This window comes from Oncorhynchus mykiss, chromosome 6 (genome assembly GCF_057628025.1).
Source record: "Oncorhynchus mykiss isolate SJ-2025 chromosome 6, ASM5762802v1, whole genome shotgun sequence".
NCBI classification, from domain to species: domain Eukaryota; kingdom Metazoa; phylum Chordata; class Actinopteri; order Salmoniformes; family Salmonidae; genus Oncorhynchus; species Oncorhynchus mykiss.
In genome coordinates, this window is record NC_143027.1 from 40,807,775 (window position 1) to 40,834,202 (window position 26,428).

General features: G+C 43.7%; 1 protein-coding gene and 1 long non-coding RNA gene across 2 annotated transcripts; one reads left to right on the forward strand and one right to left on the reverse strand.

Annotated features, from left to right (window-relative positions):
* Window positions 1–11: 11 nt before the first annotated feature.
* Window positions 12–12,173, reverse strand: LOC149982852 (uncharacterized). Its single transcript, XR_016496670.1, has 4 exons — window positions 11,982–12,173; window positions 1,033–1,261; window positions 763–844; window positions 12–515 (listed from the first exon to the last, which is right to left on the reverse strand). It is a non-coding gene; the product is annotated as an uncharacterized LOC149982852 (long non-coding RNA).
* lzts3b (leucine zipper, putative tumor suppressor family member 3b) lies at window positions 12,110–26,428 on the forward strand. Its single transcript, XM_021606490.3, has 7 exons — window positions 12,110–12,964; window positions 15,549–15,986; window positions 16,202–16,369; window positions 16,513–16,641; window positions 16,717–16,908; window positions 17,069–17,299; window positions 23,650–26,428. The coding sequence occupies exons 1-7, from the start codon at window positions 12,221–12,223 to the stop codon at window positions 24,514–24,516; spliced, it is 2,769 nt and encodes a 922-aa protein (XP_021462165.2). The 5' UTR covers window positions 12,110–12,220; the 3' UTR covers window positions 24,517–26,428.

Below are 26,428 nucleotides of genomic sequence, written 5' to 3' on the forward strand. Positions count from 1 at the left end.
GGTCTGAATACTTATGTACATGTGATATTTCAGTTTTTTTTTTATTTTAAATACATTTCCAAAGATTTCTAAATGTGTTTTCCCTTTGTCATTATGGGGTATTGTGTGTAGATTGATGGAAAAAGTCAAGGGGTCTGAATACTTTCCGAATATACTGTATATTTTGCAGTAAATACAACCATGGTACAGTAGTAGCAGATACTGTAACTAATAAATCAATACGGTGATCAAACAATTTGTATTATTACAGTATAATTACAATAGTTTGTCTTTACTTTAACCCATTACCCACTATCTCCTTTCCTCCACCATGTTCTGGCAGTTTCTCTTCTCTCTCTTCTCTCTCTCTCTTTTATTTATTTATATATATCTGACCCTCTGACTAGGTGGGGTGTCAAGTAGGATAGCATAAGGCCAGGTCAGCAGCTGTCCCTGTGCATTCATGGAGGTCCAGGACAGATGCACATCCCATGAGCCCCGCCATGCCTCCGCCTGCATGTACATGTCCAGAGGACCTGTGGGAACACACAGTAGCAGAGGGATTTGGGTAGGGCCAAATGGAATCAGATGATATCTGAGGAATCATTCCTTAGAATTGCAGCTAATGCTGACAGATTATTATTAACACCCTACATTTGCTGCCAGTCATTGCTTTGTAATGTCTATTGCTTTGTAATGTCTATTGCTTTGTAATGTCTAGACCGGGCCAGGCTGGAACCTCGCACACCACCTGGTAGATCAAATACATTGGGGAGTATTTACCCTCGTTCCTCCTCAGCCAAGTCTCTGAATATCATCTCTCAGGCAGCCTTCCCTGTACAGTAGAGCACCAGTGGAGGCAGGCCTGCATGGAGAACAGAGATGAGTTACCCCAATATCCATGCAAATCTCCTGTGCAAGATTTGTGTGATAGTTCAAGTTGCATGTGAATTTTCTGTAGTTCGTGTTCAACACTAATTGATTATAACCACTCTCTCACCAGCAATCAGCAGCAGAGAGTAGAAACAGGAAGAGAGCAAGAAGGCATCTCACCGGTGTTGTTGATGAGCGGCACATGATCGACATCGAGAGTGACCTCTTCCCGGACAACCCAATCTCCTCCACCCCCTCTCTCCTGCTCAGGTCTGCAGGAACACAGCGGACCACCAGCCCCCCCTGAACCACCACAGAATCCTCCAGATCCTCCCTCTGCATTCTTAGCTGGTCCCCAGACCGAGCCACCAGGAGAAAGACCGGGCCAGGCTGGAGCCTCGCACACCACCTGGTAGATCAAATACATTGGGGAGTATTTATAGTTACTGTACTTTTCTGACAGTGGTCTGGTTTCTCCACAGATGGATTGATGGACAGACAGAAACAAAGAAAGAACTCAAAGCCGCGCTGTTGGAGTCAGAAAAGAGGAGGTTGGACATGGACATTAGATCAGCCTGCATCCTCGGACTAGAAAGGAACAAAGAGAAAGAGAGATTAGCGCTGATGAAGGGAGAATATGCAACGAGAGGGATTGTGGGTTTTGCCAATGAGAGATGAGTGTATTTTATGATGGAATGGACATTGCACTCTGGCAGAACTAACACTATCTCGTGTGGATGCTATATTTTGCATGACTAAATGTCTTAAGATACATCCTGAGATATCGATTAGATGTTGATAGTTGGCCAGTTAATATTGTGTCACAGAATGTTACGTGTCATGGAATGGGAAAACATTATGATTCTTTTCATCCATGACAAACAAATTGACAAACAATATTTTTCATTTTGTGAATAATGTGTTAAAGGGACTCAGATTTGAAGGAAATTGACAGGATATGACATATTTAAAGGTATCATTAACATACTGTATGACCTATTTGAGATATGGGCAATTCCACAGTAACAGGGGGATGCTGAGACTCAGTTTTTTAACTTTCACGTGCCGATCCCCCACACTTTCCTCTTGTCCCATAACCCTTGCTTCATGTACAGTAACAACAGAGCTGCCAGCTATAGAGGACACTGACACGACCAGTGCAAACCATGAGGCACATCAACTTCAAACTTTAAAAAAAGAAAAAAACTATGTAGCTAGACTGTAACACGCTAGTAAACAAATGAAGTTAATTATGGGATTTCACTTTTTCACTTAACAGCCTGTGTTTACTGTAGGCTACGTATATAACAATGTTGACCTCACAATTTATTTTTTTATAGCAGAACATTACTATGTTCGTATCCATAACCACATCCTAGGATGCATCTCCAATCTGCCTTAGTCACCGTGCAGATTTGCAGCCTCCACACATGGTGCAGTCAGACAATGCATTATTTCCGGGTTTCAGGTTGTCACTGATCTCTTTGTTTCCTGTCAACCCTGCTATGTCACATTTCAGTGTCACCTTCATTTCTATTACATAAAGGATATCCAGTTCTTTTGGGATCGAGATAAAACTGGGCAATACGTTCTTCTTCTTCTTCACATACACTCTCTTCCCTCTCCTCTTCCTTGCTGCATTGCAACCCCTTCCCCATCTGCTTGACATGATCACAGAGCAGATGAAGCATGTTTCCATGGCAACTCCAACGTGTTGGTATCACTTGAGAGAGAGAGATTGTCATGTTTGGGGCTCCATTCATCTCTGTTACCCTGAAGTACAATTCTCCAGAAAGTTTGTCACGGCCTGTTTTACACAGAATCTGTTTAAGAGCAATTAGGGCTCCATAGAGTTATCAGAACGTTCTGCTACATTAGGCTACATCCACAAGGTTTCCAGCATGCTTCTAATTAGCATGATGTCCTTTAATAACTAAATTTGCCCTTGCACTCCTAAACAACGCATTTTTTAGAGAATTTGGCAAAGGTTAAAGTCTACAAAAATTAGTCCACTCTGTAACATATTCTAGTTTGGAAATTTTTTATTTTGTATTTAACCTTTAACTAGGCAAGTCAGTTAGGAACAAATTATTATTTAAAATGACGGCCTGGAAACAGAAAATTGTATTGAAAAACTGTATTCACTGATGAGAAGATTTGCAGAATGTCGGCCAAAATCCATCTCACTCCATCTTCTACCACTTCCAGCCACTGGGCTTCCTCTCACCACCATATTTGGTAGTGAGTGGAAACGCCAACCGAATGCTTCACATTTATACATCCAGTGAAATATCTGTCTCATTGTTCTATCTGTGGCAAAACTGTCCCTCACGCTCTCAGCTTCTGGTTATCCATCCATATGCTGCGTTCATAAGTTGGAAACTCAGAAAATATTACTGGAAACTGGAAACGAGTAACGAGTTGTGTGCGTTCATGTGCTTTGAACCCGTTGAGAATGGCTTTTGACTAATGGCAATAGCTATCATGCTCGCAAACAAATTATAGTGTTCAAAAAACATATTAATTGATTGTTTTTTTATAAATAATGTTTTGTTGTTGCATATAACTGCCGAAAATGATGAGTTCAGCATGAGAGAGTCGAAGCCATAGAGATACAGTATATAGAGGACTCTTTTTTTCTCTTTTTATTTAAAAAAAATATTTCACCTTTATTTAACCAGGTAGGCCAGTTGAGAACAAGTTCTCATTTGCAACTGTGACCTGGCCAAGATAAAGCAAAGCAGTTCGACACAAACAACAACACAGAGTTACACATGGAATAAAGAAACGTACGGTCAATAACACAATAGAAAAGTCTATATACAGTGTGTGCAAATGAGGTAAGATGAGAGAGGTAAGGCAATAAATAGGCCGTAGTGGCGAAGTAATTACAATTTAGCAATTAAACACTGGAGTGACAGATGTGCAGAAGATGAATGTGCAAGTAAAATACTGGGGTGCAAAGGAGCAAAAAATATAACAATATGGGGATGAGGTAGTTGGATGGGCTATTTACAGGTGGGCTATGTACAGGTGCAATGATCTGCAAGCTGCTCAAACAGCTGATGCTTAAAGTTAGTGAGGGAGATATGAGTCTCCAGCTTCAGTGATTTTTGCAATTCGTTCCAGTCATTGGCAGCAGAGAACTGGAAGGAAAGGCGGCCAAAGGAGGAATTGGCTTTGGGGGTGACCAGTGAAATATACCTTGCTGGAGAGGGTGGTATGGGTGGGTGCTGCTATGGTGACCAATGAGCTGAGATAAGGTGGGGCATTACCTAGCAAAGAGTTATAGATGACCTGGAGCCAGTAGTCGGTTTGGTGACAAATATGAAGCGAGGGCCAGCCAACGAGAGCCAGCTAACGAGAGCATACAGGTCGCAGTGGTGGGTGGTATATTGGGCTTTGGTGACACAACGGGTGTCACTGTGATAGACTGCATCCAGTTTGGTGATTAGAGTGTTGGAGGCTATTTTGTAAAGGACATTGCCGAAGTCAAGGATCAGTAGGATAGTAATTTTTATGAGGGTATGTTTGGCAGAATGAGTAAAGGATGCTTTGTTGCAAAATAGGAATCCGATTCTAGATTTAATTTTGGATTGGAGATGCTTAATGTGAGTCTGGAAGGAGAGTGTAAAGTCTAGCCAGACACCTATGTATTTGTAGTTGTCCTCATATTCTATGTCCGAACCGTCCAGAGTAGTGATGCTAGACGAGCAGGCAGGTGCGGGCAGCGATCGGTTGAAGAGCATGCATTTAGTTTTACTTGCTTTTAAGAGCAGTTGAAGGCCACAGAAGGAGAGTTGTATGGAGGTTAGTTAACACAGTGTCCAAAGAAGGGACAGAAGTATACAGACTGGTTTCGTCTGAGTAGAGGTGGATCTGAGAATCACCCGCAGCAAGAGCGACATCATTGATGTATACAGAGACAAGAGTCGGCCTGAGAATTGAACCCTGTGGCACCCCCATTTGACACACTGAACTCTATCTGAGAAGTAGTTAGTGAACCAGGCGGGGCAGTTATTTGAAAAACCAAGCCTGTTTAGTCTGCCGATACGAATGTGGTGATTGACAGAGACGAAAGCCTTGGCCAGGTAAATGAATACGGCTGTACAGTATTGTCTTTTATCGATGGCGGTTATGATATCGTTTAGGACCTTGAATGTGGCTGAGGTGCACCCATGACCAGCTCGGAAACCAGATTGCATAGCGGAGAAGGTACGGTGGGATTCGAAATGGTCGGTGATCTGTTTGTTAACTTGGCTTTCGAAGATCTTAGAAATTAAGGGTGGGATAGATATAGGTCTGTAACAGTTTGGGTCTAGAGTGTCTCCCCCTTTGAAGAGGGGGATGACCTCGGCAGCTTTCCAATGGAAAGCTTCTTTGGTAATCTCAGACAATACAAAAGAGAGGTTGAACAGGCTAGTAATAAGGGTTGCAACAATTGCAGCGGATATTTTAGAAAGAGAAGGTCCAGATTGTCTAGCCCAGTTGATTTGTAGGGGTCCAGATTTTACAGCTCTTTCAGAACATCAGCTATCTGGATTTGGGTGAAGGAGAAATGGGGGAGGCTTAGGCAAGTTGTGTGCATTATATCATCTGTGACTGCATGGGCAGCGTGTGGAGGCTATAACTCATAGGAATCCCTCCCCAGTTCACTACTTTGACTAATTAAAATGTCGGAGGCATGGTGGAAGCCCTCAAAGGCCCTGCCCATGCTAAAATTGCATTTTTGCCACTAGAGGCCTCTATCATTCTCTATGGGTGGGGCTCAGCGATGGCAAGAATTTCCCATTATTTTCTAATTGGAGGGGCCTTCAAGTGGATTATTCCCAGTGGTATGCTGGTATTTGCACATTTACGAGGTGTTATGAACACAGCAATAAACCTCTCAACCCTGTAGCAGTATGGACAGTCACTTAACAGCCATGACATCTTGATGAACACTGTCCATGTCTCAGACTCTGTGTGTTGACTTGAGTTTCTCTCTTCAACATACTGTTACACCACAAATTACTTTATGCACCTAGAGTCAATAATACTGGTAGGAATATATTCCCAATTTCCTTTAATTGCGCCATCCCAGACAAATTGTATTTAAAGGACTATAGGTGGTCGAAAATATGATTACAGCTATTTCCAATACTTTTGATTGATAGATGATGACAGTAGCCTGTAGTCTTTGCTCTTGTATGGTTGAGTGGTGCAAAAAGGGGCGTTTCTGTCGTGCAGAAGAAGAGGCGTGTCTGGTTGTTTGGTTACAGCTGATTATCGCGACATCCGCTGCCTCCATCATCAATACAACACCGACTGCGACTATTATCGGGGAAAAAAACATCCACTGACAACATTTCATTATCCTTCAGAACCGACCGGAACGGGGCCAAGGCTATTTTTAACGAACAAACGCCTGTTACGATCATCGTGTCTCGAAACCAACAGTGGTGCTGAAAACAGTGAGTAGGCTATGTTATAGACAGGGCATACGGATGTAATGGTTCGATACGGTATCCCAGGCTACATCAAAGCGGCTCAGATAATGACAAATACGTGTTATTTGACTTCAACTGTAATCATTTCAATCTAATAATAACTGTTGATGTTTCAGGAAACCCAGTCGTGCTATTCGAATCCTGATATAGTCACGTTGAGATGGAGAGAGAAGGTGGGAGGGATGAGAGATGTGGATAGAATCATGGGTGAGAGTAAAGGAGACCATATCAGTAGAGAGACCGTGTGTTAGTTAGGCTGCTACTATAGCTTACCCGAGTGGAATTAAATAGTGTTGAAGGACATGGAGTGGGGGTTATAGCCTATCTGGCAGGAGCGACTCATTCTTTCTCTCCCTCTCTCTCTCTCTCTCTCTCTCTCTCTTATCTTCTCTTCCTCTCTCATGTCACTGCATTGAGCGTACTATTGAATACTGTATGCCGTCACACATTACAGTGTGTAATGTCTTGACCGCAGGGGAGAGTTAGTTAGCAATCGCTCCATCTAAATTTCATTGCAGATTGAAAGGTGCAAGAGTAGCAAGATGTCACCTAGTGTAGTTGTCAACAATTGTGTACCTACGCACACACAACCACACTTCATAACAGCACGTGCCTCTTTGCCGCGCTCTCACTCACTGCCTTGTAGGCAGGACCTAATCGCCCACTCAAGCTGCACAAAGATACGCACGTGCACACACACACACACACATTCACACACACACACAAGTAATTTATAAGTTCAGAAACAACCTGAATAGTAACTAATAGTAACTGAATGTTTGCTATTCTGTACAGTTTATTGCTCAATCTTGGTCAGGTCCTTTTTGTAAAAGAGAATGTGTTCTCAATGTCTTACCTGGTTAAATAAAGGCAAAATAAATATAAATATTGGACGTTGCATACAGTGGTTGCTCCACTAAAAGATTTGCGATTATGCTGCTGTACTTAAGAGGTAATTTATGGTTTAGTACGATACCCTGCGTCATCACTTCATTGTTCCAGACCAGCGCAAGGGGGAGTTAGAGCACTGATTATGCTTTTGGGGCCTACTGTCTCTCTAACTGACAATGAATGGGTGACATAAACCTAAATAGAAACTGATAATTGTGCACGACTTCAGTATTACTTACTTAAACTGTAGTTACACTAAGGTTTTTATTATTTTATTTTATTAGAATTATTTTGCTCTTACTGTAGTAGTGAAGCCCACTCCCGACCGCACCTGAGTGGCGCAACGGTCTAAGACGCTGCATAGCAGTGCAAGCTGTGCTGATGCTGGTTCAATACCTGTGCCAGCCTTGACTGGGGGACTCATGAGACGACTGTAGGTTTTTGGTTTCTCTCCCTCTAAAAAAATAAATTGTCACACCCTGATCTGTTTAGCCTTTTTGGGATTGTCTCCACCCCCCTCCAGGTGTCGCCCATCTTCCCCATTATCCCCTGTATTTATACCTGTGTTCTCTGTTTGTCTGTTGCCAGTTCGTTTTGTTTCGTCAAGCCTACCATCGTTTTCCCCTCTGTTCTTGTCTCTCGATTGTTCCTGTTTTCTAGTTTTCTGCCTGCCCAGACCCTGAGCCTGCCTGCATTTCTGTACTTTTGCCACACCTATCTGGATTACTCCGCCCCTGCCTGCCTTGACCTGTCGTTTGCCTGCCCCTGTTGGATTAATAAACTGTTGCTAATTCAACATTGTCTGCATCTGGGTCTTACCTGAAACGTGATATAAATAAATAATTCTAAATAGCAAACTGGCTTTATTTACAAATTAGTAACAATGTCACCCGATGTTCAAGAATGGCCCTTTTCTCACTCATTTTACGTTATATGGAATAATCTCCAAAATATTGTTATTTTTTAAATAAACTGTTATTATTCATTTTGAATTATATAAAAGCATTAGATATTCTCACAGATATATTATTAATCCTGTTATTAGCAGGACAATATATATTGGTCATATTGGTCATGGCTCATGAGTGGCGCACAATGGGATTGCCTTGCATTTCTCCAGCTGTATCCACTGAAAGCATGCAAGGTTCAAGGCACTAGGGCAGGGGGCATGGGAGGGGCCGCAGTGCCGCGCACAGAAGATGGATCTAGCCCATGGGGAAGGCAGGGGGAGGGGTGGAGCCACACTGGGTAGCACAGAGTAACACTGTAAGGGTCACTGTAAGGGAGCTGACTAGGGAAATGTTCCCGCTGTTCTTAGTGCCAGTCTGCACTAAGTCAAACTAAAACAATGTAACTAATAATGTCATCTTTATGCTTTCGTTAATTAAATAATGATAAAAAATACTCTTTCAGAAGCCGATGTTTATTTAGTTATGGATCCATAATGAATTACTATGGGAATAAATATCACTGAATTACAGAAATATTGGAACAAAGTTGTCTAATGCAGTTAAACAAATGGTTGATTACTGGAAAATACCTTTTCAAACTCACACGGTCACGTTGTACAGTGCCATTATGGCTATTAGCAGGTAGTTGGACAATAGACTTGCCTAGAAGGAGAGTAGGGGGATAACTCTATCGTCAAATGTATTTCTTAGTTAGGTTGGCTGTATCACAACCGGCCATGATTGGTTGCAATTTCAGTTTAATCCACCAGAAAAGACTAAACAAATAATACTACAAAATGTATTATTATAATGTATCACATCCAACCGTGATTGGGAGTCCCATAGGGACTTTGCCTTTACAAATATTATTTTGGCCATTATTCAGATTACAATCGCTCACTTTTGTTTTTTTGAAAACAAAATAACCTCCAAAATATTGTTATATATTATCAAGTTGATGGCACAGTCATTTAAAAAATATATATATTTCACCTTTATTTAACCAGGTAGGCCAGTTTAACCATGTAGGCCAGTTGAGAAGTTCTCATTTACAACTGCGACCTGGCCAAGATAAAGCAAAGCAGTGCGACATAAACAACAACACAGAGTTACACTTGGAATAAACAAACGCACAATCAATAACACAATAGGAAAAAATATATATATACAGTGTGTGCAAATGGCGTGAATAGGCCATAGTAGCGAAGTAATTACAATTTAGCAAATTAACACTGGAGTGATAGATGTGCAGATGATGATGTGCAAGTAGAAATACTTGTGTGCAAAAGAGCAAAAAAGTAAATATAAACAATATGGGGATGAGGTAGGTAGATTGGATGGGCTATTTACAGATAGGGTGTGCACAGCTGTAGTGATCGGTTAGCTGCTCCGATAGCTGATGTTTAAAGTTAGTGAGGGAGATATAAATCTCCAACTTCAGCGATTTTTGCAATTCATTCCAGTCATTGGCAGCAGAGAACTGGAAGGAAAGGTGACCAAAGAGGTGTTAGCTTTGGGGATGACCAGTGAGATATACCTGCTGGAGCACGTGCTACGAGTGGGTGTTGTTATCGTGACCAGTGAGCTGAGTTAAAGCAGAGCTTTACTGGTCTGGCGACGAATATGTAACGAGGGCCAGCCGACGAGAGCATACAGGTCGCAGTGGTGGGTGGTATATGGGGCTTTGGTGACGAAACAGATGGCTATGTGATAGACTGCATCCCATTTGCTGAATAGAGTGTTGGAGGCTATTTTGTAAACAACATCGTCGAAGATCGGTAGGATAGTCAGTTTTACAAGGGTATTTTTGGCGGCATGAGTGAAGGAGGCTTTGATGTGAAATAGGAAGGAGAGTTTACAGTTTAGCCAGACACCTAGGTATTTGTAGTTGGCCACATATTCTAAGTAAGAACCGTCCAGAGTAGTGATGCTAGTCTGGCGGGCGGGTGCGGGCAGCGATCGGTTGAAAAGCAAGCATTTAGTTTTACTAGCGTTTAAGAGCAGTTGGAGGCCACGGAAGGAGTGTTGTATGGCATTGAAGCTCGTCTGGAGGTTAGTTAACAGTGTCCAAAGAAGGGCCAGATGTATACAGAATGGTGTCGTCTGCGTAGAGGTGGATCAGAGAATCACCCGCAGCAAGAGCGACATCGTTGATATATACAGAGAAAAGAGTCGGCCCGAGAATTGAACCCTGTGGTACCCCCCATAGAGACTGCCAGAGGTCCGGGCAACAGGCCCTCCGATTTGACACACTGAACTCTATCTGAGAAGTAGTTGGTGAACCAGGCGAGGCAGTCATTAGAGAAACCTAGGCTGTTGAGTCTGCCGATAAGAATACAGTGATTGACAGAGTCGAAAGCCTTGGCCAGGTCGATGAAGACGGCTGCACAGTACTGTCTTTTATCGATGGCGGTTATGATATCGTTTAGTACCTTGAGCGTGGCTGAGGTGCCCCCGTAACCAGCTCGGAAACCGGATTGCACAGCGGAGAAGGTATGGTGGGATTCGAAATGGTCAGTGATCTGTTTATTAACTTGGCGGCACCTATATAAAGCTGAGTGACTCGCTCATTCATGGCTTTGGATCAAAATAAATAAGTACCAACATTCTTTCTGATCGTCTTTAGCAAAGAAATGTTTTGGTTATTCTGACCTGGACACCATGCACAGTATTATAATAACCCATTTTGGGCTATTAGCATGACAATATACCTTGACCAACACCTGTCTGTATTTTGATCATTTGTGGATGGGGCCTCCCCAGTGGTGCAGCTGTCTAAGTCACCACATCGCAATGCAAAATGCGTTGCTACAGATACCCGTGCCGGCCGCCACCGGGAGACCCATGAGGCGGCTTTTGGTTTTAATTTAGAATCCTCCAATCCTCTATATGTAATTATTTGCGGAGAGTCACGTCATATTTTTCAATATACTGTAGGCCTACCGTAGGCGACATGAGTCTCACTCGTGTTGAGTAATGTGCTGTTAAAAGTGGTGTAGGTCTTATTTATTTAAAGAGCATATTGAAGTCTAGAAGGATTTAAAGCAATAGCCTACAACTATTTTAGCACCATTTTGCACTGCTCTGAGACAAGCATGGGGACTGGTCTTGATAAATCAATGAGATTTTTATTTTCACTGAATCTCCGTTTGGATATTGGTTAGACTAGATTTAGAAAATGTGTGTGTAGAAATGTTATGCTCTTAGCGTAACCTTTATTTAACTAGGCAAGTCCATTAAGAACAAATTCTTATTTACAATGACAGCCTACTCCTTCCTTCCTGTCGGGGAAATTGAACCCCAGTCTCCCACAACACAGGGATTCTTTAGCTAAATGTAGTACTGTAGTCTACTCCCGACCATCACATTGTACAGCGAAATATTTTCCGGAGGGTTCGTTTTTCTTGGAATAGAAACACCATAATATTAATCTAATTAATTAAGCAACATTTCTTAAAATCAGTCCCATATACTTTGTTCTTACAATAAAAGGTTTTACATTCTCTAGTACAGCCTCTATTGAAGACTATCAAATGCTTCTCATAGATGCCCTCTGGTGGTCAAACTAGCACTAACTAGCAATAATGGTACCAGTGGTTGGCACTTAAATAACCTGCCATAGAATTCTGCGGCACCACGCAAGCTGTGCTGCAGTAGGCTGCAACTTTTAAAGGACGAACCACTGTACTACAGCACCATTTGACCGGAACTGTTATATTTTTAAACATTGTTTTTCACTGTGTAGCATAATTGTTTAGACAGATGATCCAACCTCATTCATAGACGTCAGTGTAAATACCTGTATTACTGCCTCTGCCTTCTGCTACCATCTGGATGAACAGTCTATTTGCATGAGGGTACTTATGAAGAGCACATTATTAACTTCTCTCTCTCTCTCTTCCTCCTCCTCCTCCTCCTCCTCCTCAGTGTGTGTGCCTCCAGTACCTCCTTTAGCCCTTGATGACCCACACTGCTTCCCAGTGTGTGAGGCTGAGTGACTCTCTGTCCCCTCTAACCCCTCACCCCTGACCCCTCATCATGGGCAGTGTGGGTAGTGGAGTGGCAGGGGAGCAGGAGTTTGCCATGAAGTCCGTGGGCACTAGGACCACCCTGCCTCGCGCTCCGCCCCTGTCTCGCCGTTGCCCCGCCGACCGTAGCTGCAGCGCCGAACGACTCCCCCCACCCCCAGCGACAGCCTCCGAGGGAACCGTGTCTAGTGAAGAACGAGGAAGTATTAGTATTGGGACCGTAACTGGGAAAGACCGGCCTCCGGACTCTGACACAGACCGTACCACTACAACTGCATCCAACTGTGACCGGGGGGATACAGGGGTGGGATACGGAAATGGAGCAGGAAGGAGGGAGAGTGGAGAGAGGGAGAGTGGAGGGAGGGAGAGTGGAGGGAGGGAAAGGGAGAGTAGAGAGAAGGATAGGGAGAGTAGAGAGTGGGAGAAAGAGAGGGAGAGAGAAAGGGAGTGGGAGAGGGAAAGAGAAAAGGAGAGGGCAGAAAGGGATAGAGACAGGGTAGAGAGGGAGAGGGATAGAGAGAGGGTAGAGAGGACGAGAGAGAGGGTTGAGAGAGTGAGGGAAAGAGAGCCACGAGGAGGGGTTGTGAGTCTGGATGTATGCAGTAACTTGGTGGGACTGGGAGGAAAGGATATTGGTACTGGGATGACCCCCCACCAACAAAGAGACACTGGAGGGACCAAAACAGACAATCACAACAACCCTCCAAACCACAACCCACCCAAAATCCTGCCTGTCTCTGGCAAACTAGAGCAGGTATGTTCCTTTTCTCAAACAATTATGTTTGTAGCTAGGGTCATGTGGCTTATTGGCATAGTGAGTTAGTTCACAATTAGATCACAGCAAAACCAGGGTTGTGTGGGTTTGATTCCTGCATGGGACACACATACTCTGCTGTATCCCTATATCATTGCAGTTACATAAAGACTGTATAATTACACTGTTATATAATTACTTGACTATCTTATAATAACTGATGAAATAGAATTTGACATGGTGAAAAGGTCTTACAAATAAATATTGCCATAGTATTTCATAATGATTTCTAGTGTTTACTGATTTTAGACATTGACGTTAATGCTTTAAACGAGAATAACGGCACATTTCGAAAATCAAATACGCACATCTCGGTCACTCGGAGAAAACGCTCACTTCAGCTCTAGATAGAACTTAGCTCTGTCACGGGGAAAATACTCCATTCGGCAAGTCCAATCGATTGTGAGATATGGCATATACATTTTACGTCATAAATTTGGGTCATTGGTTCACTATTTGACCTTTTCTGAGATCTCTGCCAAGCAAGGCGGTAACCGCAGCTAACTCCTGCAACAACACACGCACGAGGGTTGCTCCTCATGAACACAACACCGGCAGTTTTCAAAATAGCCCAAATCAGACTTTAGCACATCACCCGACCCAACACAACACCCCTCAGTAGTAGCCTATTTCATTTGTCTTCTTTCATTGCTCTGGAAACCAATCAGAAAATGATGTGCACTAAAGATGGTATTGTAGCCACACAAATACAATAGAAGACCATTGTCGATCTCATCGGAAACACTGATCACAACCTTTATCTCCTAAATTATGTCGCTGGTGTCATTTTGTTAGAATTTTGGAATATATAAGGTTTTTACCAGTTTCGAGTCTATCCAGGCTCGAGTCCCGTAAGCGAAACAACACAGCTGAAGCAAAGTTTCAACCAAATTTGTATTTATTCTTTTTATATATTTTTTGTAATTTTACCTCCTTTTTTTCTCATCAATTTCCCGATATTACGATCTTGTCTCATCACTGCAACTCCCCAACGGGCTCGGGAGAGGCGAAGGTCAAGTCATGCGTCCTGCCGAACATGACCCGCCAAACCATCCTTCTTAACACCCGCTCGCTTAACCCGGAAGTCAGCCGCCCCAATGTGTCAGAGAAAACACAGTTCAACTGACGACTGAAGTCAGCCTGCAGGCGCCCGGGCCCGCCACAAGGAGTCGCTAAAGCACAATGAGCCAAGTAAAGCCCCCCCGGCCAAACCCTCCCCTAACCCAGATGACGCTGGACCTATTGGGTGCCGCCTTATGGGACTCCCAATCCCGGACGGTTGTGATACAGTCTGGGATCAAACTCCAGGCTGTAGTGACGGCGCAACACTGCAATGCTGTGCCTTAGACCGCTGGAGGTGTTTCACCCACATTTTCGTTTAGAAAGTATCCACCTAGCTTTGTCATGTCACCCATCCAAATCAAATAATTCCATGTGTCTGCCTTTTGTCTTTATAAACTTGTACATAGCCTATTCCATGACATGGTGTATTCCAATGACAAACACTGCAGCTGTTGATTGCAGTGATCATTATTCATCACATATGCTATATATAATCAATACACAACTTTGAAGGAGTAGGGTATTTGATGCAAACATAGGCTGTTCATTTGATAAAATTAGCCTACATTTTCACATTCTCTTGCTCGCTCGAGGAAGGCAATTTGTCCCTGCTTGCAAACGTAATCTCCTGCATAATTTCTGTAAATTATTGTCATTATTCTACCAATTTGTAAATGTAGGCTCATAATAAATGTAAATAAATCATATTTGATCTACCCCAATGAGCATCAATCACATACTGTATCTATCTATCTATATCTCCAATGATATGTTTGCTGTCAGCTGGCTACTGTAGAAAAGTTAGAATGTCATGAAACATTTGTTGCATAACTTAGCCTTTTAGCCCATATGTGTCATGCTATGAAGTAGACAATTATGTGGCACACTCAGTAGTCTTTCCCTCTCCTTTTAGTAGATATATTTTGCTGTAATGATCTGATCACACCATGCAACGAGGGATGTAGCCTACAGTCAGAGAGGGAAGATGGACAATGTTGACAGGCAGGTTAAATTATGTCCAATGGGGTGTGAGGCGGGATTAGGTCGGCTCCTTCCCTCTTTGCTTGGCAGAGATCTCAGAAAAGGTCAAATTGTGAACCAGCGAGCCAAATTTATCACATATATCACAATCGATTGGACTTCCCAAATGTAGTATTTTTGCTGTGACAGAACGTTTATATTTTTCATAGATTTGCGTTATTCCACAAAGTTTTCTCTAGCGCTGCAATGAGTGTGGGATGTCTAACCCTGTGACATTGCTCTGCCTCTACCTCGCTCTCTCTGAGTGAGAGAGGTTCGCACTTTGACAGAATTTTTTTCCTTTGAAATTTGCTGTTATTCCCCTTTAATGTGTTGTTTTGCTAACAGTTTCCTCTCCTGTTTCTTTATAACCATCTCTACCCGTATCGCTCTTTACCCAAATCTCTCTCTCCTTCCTCCCCCTTTGCCTTCAACTCTTTAGAACAACTCCGGGCTGGTTCGTCCTTCTGCCTTCAAACCAGTGGTTCCCAAAAGCTTTCACTCCATGCAGAACCTCGTAGGCCAAACCAGTAGTGGTGAGGGTAGGGGTGCGGGGGGGCGTAGAGAAGGAGGAGCAGGGGGAGGAGAACCAGGGGCAGTTCCAGAGGCCCTCCTTCTAGACCAGGACAGCCCAGGAAGAGGCAGCTTCCGGGCAGAGGGAGCAGGAGTGGGTGAGGGTAAAGGAGGGGTCCAGGGGGGGATGTCAGATTCGGGGAGAAACTCCTTGACCAGCCTGCCCACCTACACAGGCTCTGGGTCGGGCTATGTGCCCCCAGCGGCCCTGGGTACTCTCAGTGCTTCTACCAGCCATATCAACAGACTGGGGACCACAGCTGGAGCTGCAGTGGCTCAGGACAAGCTGGAGAAACCAGGCTACCAGGTGGGTAGGGTCTTTTGAACATAATTACAGACACTGCAGTCGACTCCAAATGAGTTCACATTTAATAAGCATTAACATACTTTTAGCGTAGTGCAGTTTACCAGCAGCGATTCATATACCGTACATTGTTTTTACTTGCTCTGGGTATCTGCACCTATCCAGTTTGGTATCAGTCCAGTGTGGACTGTATATGAATCTATGTGAGACTATTCCAGAATGGGCTGAGTGCCTCGGACAGTGGCCACTCCTCTTCAGGAAAGAGCTCCTCATCCTATCAGAGGCTCTGCCACCTGGGGGACACCCCAGCACCCCTTCGCCCCTCGCCTTCCTCTGATGACGTCATCCAAGACCTGGAGGACCGGCTCTGGGAGAAGGAGCAAGAGGTGAGAGGTGAAAGGTCATTTAGTGGTCAAGGGTGATTTATTTTAGTAGATTTCATGGATGTAGCAATTATCATTGCTTCAGTCAGTGCCAACAATCCTTCCCTCCTCTCCTGAGCTCTCTCTCCTCTCCTCCCCTCTCCCAGGTGCAGCACATGCATCGTAACTTGGACCAGAGCGAGGCAGCCATCGTCCAGGTTTTTGAGGAGAAGCAGCGCGTGTGGGAGAGACAGATGGAAGAGCTGAGACAGAACTATGCCTCCCGCCTGCAGCAGGTGACCACACATTCCACAGCGGCATTAACCAATAAGAATCCACCAAATGTTGTTAATCTCTTCCTCTGTGTACAGGTGACGCGCCGCGCCCAGCGCTCCCAGAATGCCCTGCAGGCCCAGATCACCCGTCTGTCGCAGGACAAGCGGCGCCTGCAGGAGGAGATGCCTGCCTTGCTGGCCCAGAGAGAAGAGCTGGAGAGGAAGTGTCTGGACTTCAGGAAGGAGCAGGCCGACATACTGCCACGCCTGGAGGAGACCAAGTGGGAGGTGTGTGTGGTGGGTGGGTGGGTGGGTGGGTGGGTGGGTGGGTGGGTGGGTGTGTGTGTGTGTGTGTGTGTGTTTGTGCATGGTGCGTCGGTGTGAACAGCCCCATAACACTGCAGCTCTACCTTACAACACTATATGCTTTCCCTGCTGTGTGGTCCAGGTATGTCAGAAAGCGGGGGAGATCTCCCTGCTGAAGCAGCAGCTGAGGGAGAGCCAGGTGGAGGTGACCCAGCGGGCGGGAGAGATGGTGGCCCTCAGGGGTCAGCTGAAAGAGGCCAACGCTCAGCTGAGAGACCGTGAGGAGGTCATGCTGGGCCTCAAGGACTCCTACACCAACAAGAGCCTGGAGCTGGAGCGCTGCCAGGGAGAGCTGAGAAGGACGCTGACTGAGGTAGCTATACACATACAGACCTGTAAGTCAAATTTCTGATGACACAAATATGTGACACTAGATGGGATATCCTGTTGTTTTAGAGTTAGGGGCCATACACACACAAACAGTATATGCACACTAGTGCTGAGTGATTAAACAACTCATTGACCGACGTCGGTTCAATTATTTGAATTCCCTTGATGTATTTATTTTTCTGTGAGCTCAATGTGCACATTACACAGTTCCTTTAGTGACAAATGAGATCCAAACTTAACAGTTCATTTACGCCTACTAAGTTAGGTCAGTGTGGTGCAGACACGGAGAGGAACAGAAGAATGTGTGATCGTGACGTGATATATAGAGAAGCTGTTGCTTCGCAAAGTGTCTCTACCTGAAAATACATGCTCTAAGTGATTGATAGTTGGTATTCAGCAGTCTTAAAAGTATGCCTTATTTACTTTGAAGAACTACAAAACAGTGATTTTGTCAGACAGTGTAGGCAGCAGCTCTATAGAGATGAGATGATGACTTGGAATGAAATGATAAAGTCAGCAAATAAAACAAATGTACTATACACAACAATTTTATTAAAGCAAAGTGAATAAATGATGGTAGTAAGCAGTAATGAGCAGTCACTACTAAGGTTTCAGATTTGGGGGAATATTCAAAGGTGGAAACTTTCCGTGGGAATTAACGGGAATATATGGGAATTAACGGGAATATATGGGAATTAACAGAAATATATGCAAATTAATATTAATATAATTTAAATATAGATGTTTTTTGCATTGGATATATTTACCATATCATATGGAGACAGAAACATAAACCTTTTACCTTATCATAAGTAGACATAATTGCAAATTATTAAATCCTTCCGATATAAATGTTAAAAACTATTTAGTTAGGAATTGAACTTTAATTAAATGAGTTGACTCTTCACATGGGATGATTTCACTGAACAACAAAAGAAAGGGAATATTGAATGATCCCCAATGATCCATCGCATCTCCCAAAAACGTTTTCAACATGAGAGTCTAGAAACTAAAGCTTTGGTTGTCTGCCTCTCAGGCTTCCATGTCCTCTCCCTGGACCTTGTCAATGTCCACCTCTTGAACATCAGACTCTGAAGCCTCATCTTCACTGTCACTTTCCAACCTTGTTGAGGATGGCTCATTGTCAGGCTCAAAAAGCCTCAAATTTGCCCAGATGGCCACCAATTTTTCAACCCTTGTATTGGTCAGCCTGTTGCTTTCTTTGGTGTGTGTGTTCCCAAACAAGGACCAGTTGCGCTCTGAGGCGGCTGATGTTGGTGGGATTTGGAGGATGATGGAGGCAACAGAAGAAAGAACCTCAGATTCACAAAAGTCCCTTCCATCAGGTAGCTGATGAGATATGTTGGCACGATTGCCATATTGCATCTCCATCCCAAAGCCCTTGTTGGAAGTGTACTTCGCCAGACTGCCAAGAACCTTGCCCTCATCCATATGTGATATGGCCATTTCTTGGAGAGACTCCTTCCCCTCCAGGAGACTGTCAAACATGATGACAAAACCACCCCAATGGGTGTTGCTGGGCAGCTTCAATGTGATGCTCTTATTCCTCTCACTTACAGTGCCTTGCGAAAGTATTCGGCCCCCTTGAACTTTGCGACCTTTTGCCACATTTCAGGCTTCAAACATAAAGATATAAAACTGTATTTTTTGTGGGACACAATCATGAAGTGGAACAACATTTATTGGATATTTCAAACTTTTTTAACAAATCAAAAACTGAAAAATTGGGCGTGCAAAATGATTCAGCCCCCTTAAGTTAATACTTTGTAGTGCCACCTTTTGCTGCGATTACAGCTGTAAGTCGCTTGGGGTATGTCCCTATCAGTTTTGCACATCGAGAGACTGACATTTTTTCCCATTCCTCCTTGCAAAACAGCTCGAGCTCAGTGAGGTTGGATGGAAAGCATTTGTGAACAGCAGTTTTCAGTTCTTTCCACAGATTCTCGATTGGATTCAGGTCTGGACTTTGACTTGGCCATTCTAACACCCGGATATGTTTATTTTTGAACCATTCCATTGTAGATTTTGCTTTATGTTTTAGATCATTGTCTTGTTGGAAGACAAATCTCCGTCCCAGTCTCAGGTCTTTTGCAGACGATCAGGTTTTCTTCCAGAATGGTCCTGTATTTGGCTCCATCCATCTTCCCATCAATTTTAACCATCTTCCCTGTCCCTGCTGAAGAAAAGCAGGCCCAAACCATGATGCTGCCACCACCATGTTTGACAGTGGGGATGGTATGTTCAGCTGTGTTGCTTTTACGCCAAACATAACGTTTTGCATTGTTGCCAAAAAGTTCAATTTTGGTTTCATCTGACCAGAGCATCTTCTTCCACATGTTTGGTGTGTCTCCCAGGTGGCTTGTGGCAAACTTTAAACGACACTTTTTATGGATATCTTTAAGAAATGGCTTTCTTCTTGCCACTCTTCCATAAAGGCCAGATTTGTGCAATATACGACTGATTGTTGTCCTATGGACAGAGTCTCCCACCTCAGCTGTAGATCTCTGCAGTTCATCCAGAGTGATCATGGGCCTCTTGGCTGCATCTCTGATCAGTCTTCTCCTTGTATGAGCTGAAAGTTTAGAGGGAAGGCCAGGTCTTGGTAGATTTGCAGTGGTCTGATACTCCTTCCATTTCAATATTATCGCTTGCACAGTGCTCCTTGGGATGTTTAAAGCTTGGGAAATCTTTTTGTATCCAAATCCGGCTTTAAACTTCTTCACAACAGTATCTCGGACCTGCCTGGTGTGTTCCTTGTTCTTCATGATGCTCTCTGCGCTTTTAACGGACCTCTGAGACTATCACAGTGCAGGTGCATTTATACGGAGACTTGATTACACACAGGTGGATTGTATTTATCATCATTAGTCATTTAGGTCAACATTGGATCATTCAGAGATCCTCACTGAACTTCTGGAGAGAGTTTGCTGCACTGAAAGTAAAGGGGCTGAATAATTTTGCACGCCCAATTTTTCAGTTTTTGATTTGTTAAAAAAGTTTGAAATATCCAATACATGTCGTTCCACTTCATGATTGTATCCCACTTGTTGTTGATTCTTCACAAAAAAATATGGTTTTATATCTTTATGTTTGAAGCCTGAAATGTGGCAAAAGGTCGCAAAGTTCAAGGGGGCCGAATACTTTCGCAAGGCACTGTAGTTAATTATTCCTTGCCAACGAACAATCGACCACCCATCAGAGATGATTGCAATACAGTCTGCTTTCTCTATGATTTTCTTGACCTTCACTTGAACTCTGTTGAACTCTGCACCCAGCAAATGAGTAGATAAAGCATGTCTGGTTGGAGGGGTGTATGCTGGGCGAAGAACATTCAGAAATCTCTTCCAATACACATTGCCTGTGAGCATCAGAGTTGCATAGTTGCATACACAGCTCGAGCAAGACATTCATCAGCATTTCTCTGACTACGTCACTCCATTGAGTCAAAAAAACGTCTAATTCCAGGAGGACCATGAACTATTGCTATCGATAAGGTGTCTGATTTATCATTTTCACCTCAAATAAAAGTAGAGGGACTTTTGTCAGAGGTTGCTTGTTGTGAGCGCTGAGGGAACTATATGCACTTGGCCAGATGAGTCTGCATCTTTGTTGCATTCTTCACGTATGATTTGGCACTGTATTTGCAAATGTACACAGCTTTTCCTTCTACATTAGCTGCAGTGAAATGTCTCCACACATCAGATAGTGCCCGTTGCATTTTCCTGTCAAGATTAGGGAATTTTTTTTTAATAAAAAACAAATCCAATTCCATGTACAGATAAATAGTTAAGCAATTAGATTATACAACTCCTTTGTAAGATAAATGTTTTAAAATGAAACATGTATGGAAACAGGTGAATTAACACTCCTCAGTTAGCAGGCTCAAGCAAGCTAAAACCCACATGGTAGCAAATACTAACTAGCAGAAATTGTTAACAAGTTAGAAATTATTTTAACACACTTTTCTGTGTTCTACTATTTACTAGTTAATAAATCATCATGTATGTCATATAAAATACACTGCTCAAAAAAATAAAGGGAACACTTAAACAACACAATGTAACTCCAAGGCAATCATACTTCTGTAAAATCAAACTGTCCACTTAGGAAGCAACACTGATTGACAATAAATTTCACATGCTGTTGTGCAAATGGATTAGACAACAGGTGGAAATTATAGGCAATTAGCAAGACACCCCCAATAAAGGAGTGGTTCTGCAGGTGATAACCACAGACCACTTCTCAGTTCCTATGCTTCCTGGCTGATGTTTTGGTCACTTTTGAATGCTGGCGGTGCTTTCACTCTAGTGGTAGCATGAGACGGAGTCTACAACCCACACAAGTGGCTCAGGTAGTGCAGCTCATCCAGGATGGCACATCAATGCGAGCTGTGGCAAGAAGGTTTGCTGTGTCTGTCAGCGTAGTGTCCAGAGCATGGAGGCGCTACCAGGACACAGGCGACGTGGAGGAGGCCGTAGAAGGGCAACAATCCAGTAGCAGGACCGCTACATCCGCCTTTGTGCAAGAAGGAGCAGGAGGAGCACTGCCAGAGCCCTGCAAAATGACCTCCAGCAGGCCACAAATGTGCATGTGTCTGCTCAAACGGTCAGAAATAGACTCCATGAGGGTGGTATGAGGGCCCGACGTCCACAGGTGGGGGTTGTGCTTCCAGCCCAACACCGTGCAGGACGTTTGGCATTTGCTAGAGAACACCAAGATTGCCAAATTCGCCACTGGCGCCCTGTGCTCTTCACAGATGAAAGCAGGTTCACACTGAGCACATGTGACCAACGTGGCAGTCTGGAGACGCCGTGGAGAACGTTCTGCTGCCTGCAACATCCTCCAGCATGACCGGTTTGGCGGTGGGTCAGTCATGGTGTGGGGTGGCATTTCTTTGGGAGGACGCACAGCCCTCCATGTGCTCGCCAGAGGTAGCCTGACTGCCATTAGGTACCGAGATGAGATCCTCAGACCCCTTGTGAGACCATATGCTGGTGCGGTTGGCCCTGGGTTCCTCCTAATGCAAGACAATGCTAGACCTCATGTGGCTGGAGTGTGTCAGCAGTTCCTGCAAGAGGAAGGCATTGATGCTATGGACTGGCCCGCCCGTTCCCCAGACCTGAAACCAATTGAGCACATCTGGGACATCATGTCTCGCTCCATCCACCAACGCCACGTTGCACCACAGACTGTCCAGGAGTTGGCGGATGCTTTAGTCCAGGTCTGGGAGGAGATCCCTCAGGAGACCATCCGCCACCTCATCAGGAGCATGCCCAGGCTTTGTAGGGAGGTCATACAGGCACGTGGAGGCCACATACACTACTGAGCCTCATTTTGACTTGTTTTAAGGACATTACATCAAAGTTGGATCAGCCTGTAGTGTGGATTTTCCATTTAATTTTGAGTGTGACTCCAAATCCAGACCTCCATGGGTTGATAAATTTGATTTCCATTGATACTTTTTGTGTGATTTTGTTGTCAGCACATTCAACTATATAAAGAAAAAAGTATTTATTAAGAATATTTAATTAATTCAGATCTAGGATGTGTTATTTTAGTGTTCCCTTTATTTTTTTGAGCAGTGTATATTCACCCCACCCAGTATTGTAATCAAAATTTATCAGAAAGCATGTAGTCCTTGACTCAGACAGTGTAGTAGTGTGGGCTCAATAGCATCTCATTAGTGTGCAAGATCTTGAGAATCAGCTGGAAGAATGGAAGAATACACTGTGCATGCAGGGGGTTGCAATTCCATTGAATTGGGGATAGTTTAACCAAAATATGCCACAAAACCTAGAATTGTCCAGGCTTAACTTCCCATGGAAAATTTCTGGAAAAATTCAGGGAAATTTACCAGAAAGTTTCCGACCTTTTGAAACCCAGTCACGACCATCATTGGACTTGTATTAATTGTTTTATTCTGTGTTGTTACAGTATTCAACCCAAATAATTTAACCAAAATTGAAAACCGGGATTATTTTTAAATGTTGAAATATTGTTTTATACCGAACCAACCTCAAAAAGAACGAATCTCTCAGCACTACTCTATAGAGATGAGATGATGACTTGGAATCAAATAAAACAAACGTAATATGCACAACAACTGTTTTTTTTAAGTACTATGAATAAATTATGGTTAATAAGTGATGTGCAGTAATGGACATTCACTACCATCATGGGACTTTTACGAATTGTTTTATTGTGTGTTGTTACAGCATTCAAGCCAAATAATCAAAATTTAAAACAGTGAACCAACCTCAAAAAGCTCAGAGACAGCACTAACGCACACTAAAACCTCCTTTTCTTTGTCAGGTGTCTATCCTGAGGGAGAAGCTGGGTGTGTTTGAGGCTGAGGTTCTGGGTCTTAAACGAACTCTTGGGGAGCTGGGCGGAGCGGTTGATCCTGCCATAACCCAAACCCTAGCAGCAGGAAGGCTACTCCCCCCCTGGGGGGCTCCATACTGCCTCCGCACCCCCACTGAGCCCTCATCCACCCCCCTTACCCACACCTCAGATGCCCTGCTCAGCTTTCAGAGTGATGAGGCAAAAGCCCAGAGGCAAGAGACACAGAGACAGGAGAGGCAGCAGCGTGAAGAGGCCCAGTGGTGTGACATGCAGCCACGCCAGGAGGCCCATCTCCATCAGGAATCCCAACTGCGTAAGGAAGCTCAACTTCGTCAGGAAGCCTACTTGCGTCAGGAGGCCCAGCAGCAGCAGCGCCAGGAGGCCCAGTGGGAGGAATCAGGGAACCTGCGTGAGCAGCTGGAACAGCTCCAGGGGGCCTTACGTCTAGAACGTCAGCAGAGAGAGCTCCAGGCCCACAGTTTTGACCAGGAGCGACACACCTGGATTGACGAGAAGGAGCGTGTGCTGAAATACCAGGCGCAGCTTCAGGTCAGCTATGTGGAGACTCTACAGAAAAACCAGGCTCTAGAGCAACAGGTGGGACAGCTGGGGACCAAACTTACCCCCTCCCCCTCATCTTCCATCTCCCCTCCCCCACCACCAGCACTGTCAACCCTCCCTCCCCTGCCCTCAGTCCCTCTCCCAGCCCCCATTGCACTCACCCTCTCACCCCCGCACTGTGAGGACCAGAAAGGCCCCCCTTCCCTCCTCCAGCTGCCCCCACCCTGGGCAGGTCCCTCGCGCCTGGAGAGGATAGAGTCCACTGAGATTTAGAGAGGCTCCATTCCACTGAAAATCAACTTGATTACAAACAACAAAAGACATATTAAGCTACAAAACAGAACTGCAACGCAAACTGTACCATTGAATATTGTACAGTTAAAACAACCAATGCAAACTGAACAGCAGAGAACAATACAATAGAGTTTAGACTATGAACACAAACTATAATTGATTACAATACAGTATTAAAAGAAAACAACAGAAAAATAAAATCAGCGGCTACATTATAGAATGCAATATAAACTACATTACAAGAAAAGTACACTATATCTGAATATTAAAACTAAACTACTCAATCCTGTCAATGATAGAGTATCCATTGCTTACCAGGCAGTCTTGGTGGGAAGCAGTGACACTCAAAATGGAAGCAAGATTGGCACCAAAAGTTCCAAGATGATAACATTCTAGTTTGAATGCAAATAATCATGTTATTGTTCTGGAAGGCTTGGTACCAACCTGGAGGGTAGTTTGCCAAACTGCATGTCTATGATAATGGGACATGAAGTCGGGGAAACCAGAATCATATTTTAGAGGATAATCAGGGGCGATGTTTTGCAGAATGTGCTTGTCTTTTCCATTTCTAGGACGATGTTTCTCTCAGAAGGTGTGTGAGAGGATTGTGATGAGAAAGTGGATGTGTCGGAAAGTGACAATTGGGGATGAAAAATCAAAAGTGTTTTTTAATAGGAGGAAATTAGGAGAATAGTAGTATAGTTGATTGGTAGTTGTTTGGTTGGTTCCATTTCAGCTCATTTCCTGAAGTGGCTTGAGATTAAATTTAGTCGAACTCTGAATGATTCTTAATGTAGATTCAGGGATATTGGAGAACCTCCCACTAGGCACAGATGTCATTTCAACGTCTCTTCGACATTGGTTCTTCGTCATTTCATTGAAATGATGTGGAAACAACATTGATTAAACCAGTATGTGCCCAGTGGGCTGGCTCTCTGGCACTACAAACTGTCCGCGGTGACTAAAGATGAACACAAGGGGTCAGCATTGAGCTGTGTCAGAGCTCCCCACCAGCAGAGAAAATTACTTGAAAATGACTGTTTATTCCGGGGTCTGCGAAAGAGACACAGAAACACACTGGCTTTACTCGGATAGTGTCATTATTTATACTTTCAGATCATGCTTTTATGACCAAGAGTGGGAGGAGAGGAGAAGACCAAGTGACAAGAGTGAGTAGAAAGAATGAGGTGAAAAAAGTGAGGACGGGGGCTGAAACTGCCTTCATATGTAAAAATAGGAGGCAAGTGAGAGTACAATAGTGAAAGAATGAGAGGCTTGGTCCAGAGAAAGGCTGAATTAACTTTCACCCACCCAGCCCTTTCAAATCAGCAAAGGTGCAAGTTTTCAAAATGGGATGCATCCCAAAGGAAGACATTGCCTTCCTGAGGTAGGGTTCAGACTTACTGCACTTTGTCCTATTGAGGAGATCAGACCGGAAGTAGACTCAATTAGATGTGAATAGTATGGCTTTTATGTGTTCATGTGTATTCCAGCATACCAAGACACTGCGTGTGAATATTTAATGAAATCAAATTATTACTATTACAATTGTTATTATTATTCTTGTGAATCGGACAAGTATTATAAGCTTTTCTTGAATGTTTCTTAACTGTATATGAATGCTAGTTTAGATCTACTACATGGCTCAACCATATTGTAAGAATATGTCGAACATCAACTACTAACAATATCAACTATATCCAAAGCCATTGTTAGTTTCTTTTTTCTTGTTGGTGATGTCAACGTAATTACTGTATTGTTTTAGAGAGGAAATTGCCACCAATGTTTTTGTACTTATTTTAACGGTTTGAATTTATGTTACTGCAATGGCTTGATGAAGATCACTCCTGGGTAAAATCAAACGGAATCAATAAAGATGCAAGTAAATAAA

Excerpts from the sequence above, each read along its gene's own strand:
- lzts3b (XM_021606490.3), top strand. The coding sequence starts at position 12,221 with ATGGGCAGTGTGGGTAGTGGAGTGGCAGGGGAGCAGGAGTTTGCCATG. Across the intron at positions 15,987-16,201 it reads TGGAGAAACCAGGCTACCAG|AATGGGCTGAGTGCCTCGGA; the intron begins GTGGGTAGGGTC and ends AGACTATTCCAG. Across the intron at positions 16,642-16,716 it reads ATGCCTCCCGCCTGCAGCAG|GTGACGCGCCGCGCCCAGCG; the intron begins GTGACCACACAT and ends CTCTGTGTACAG.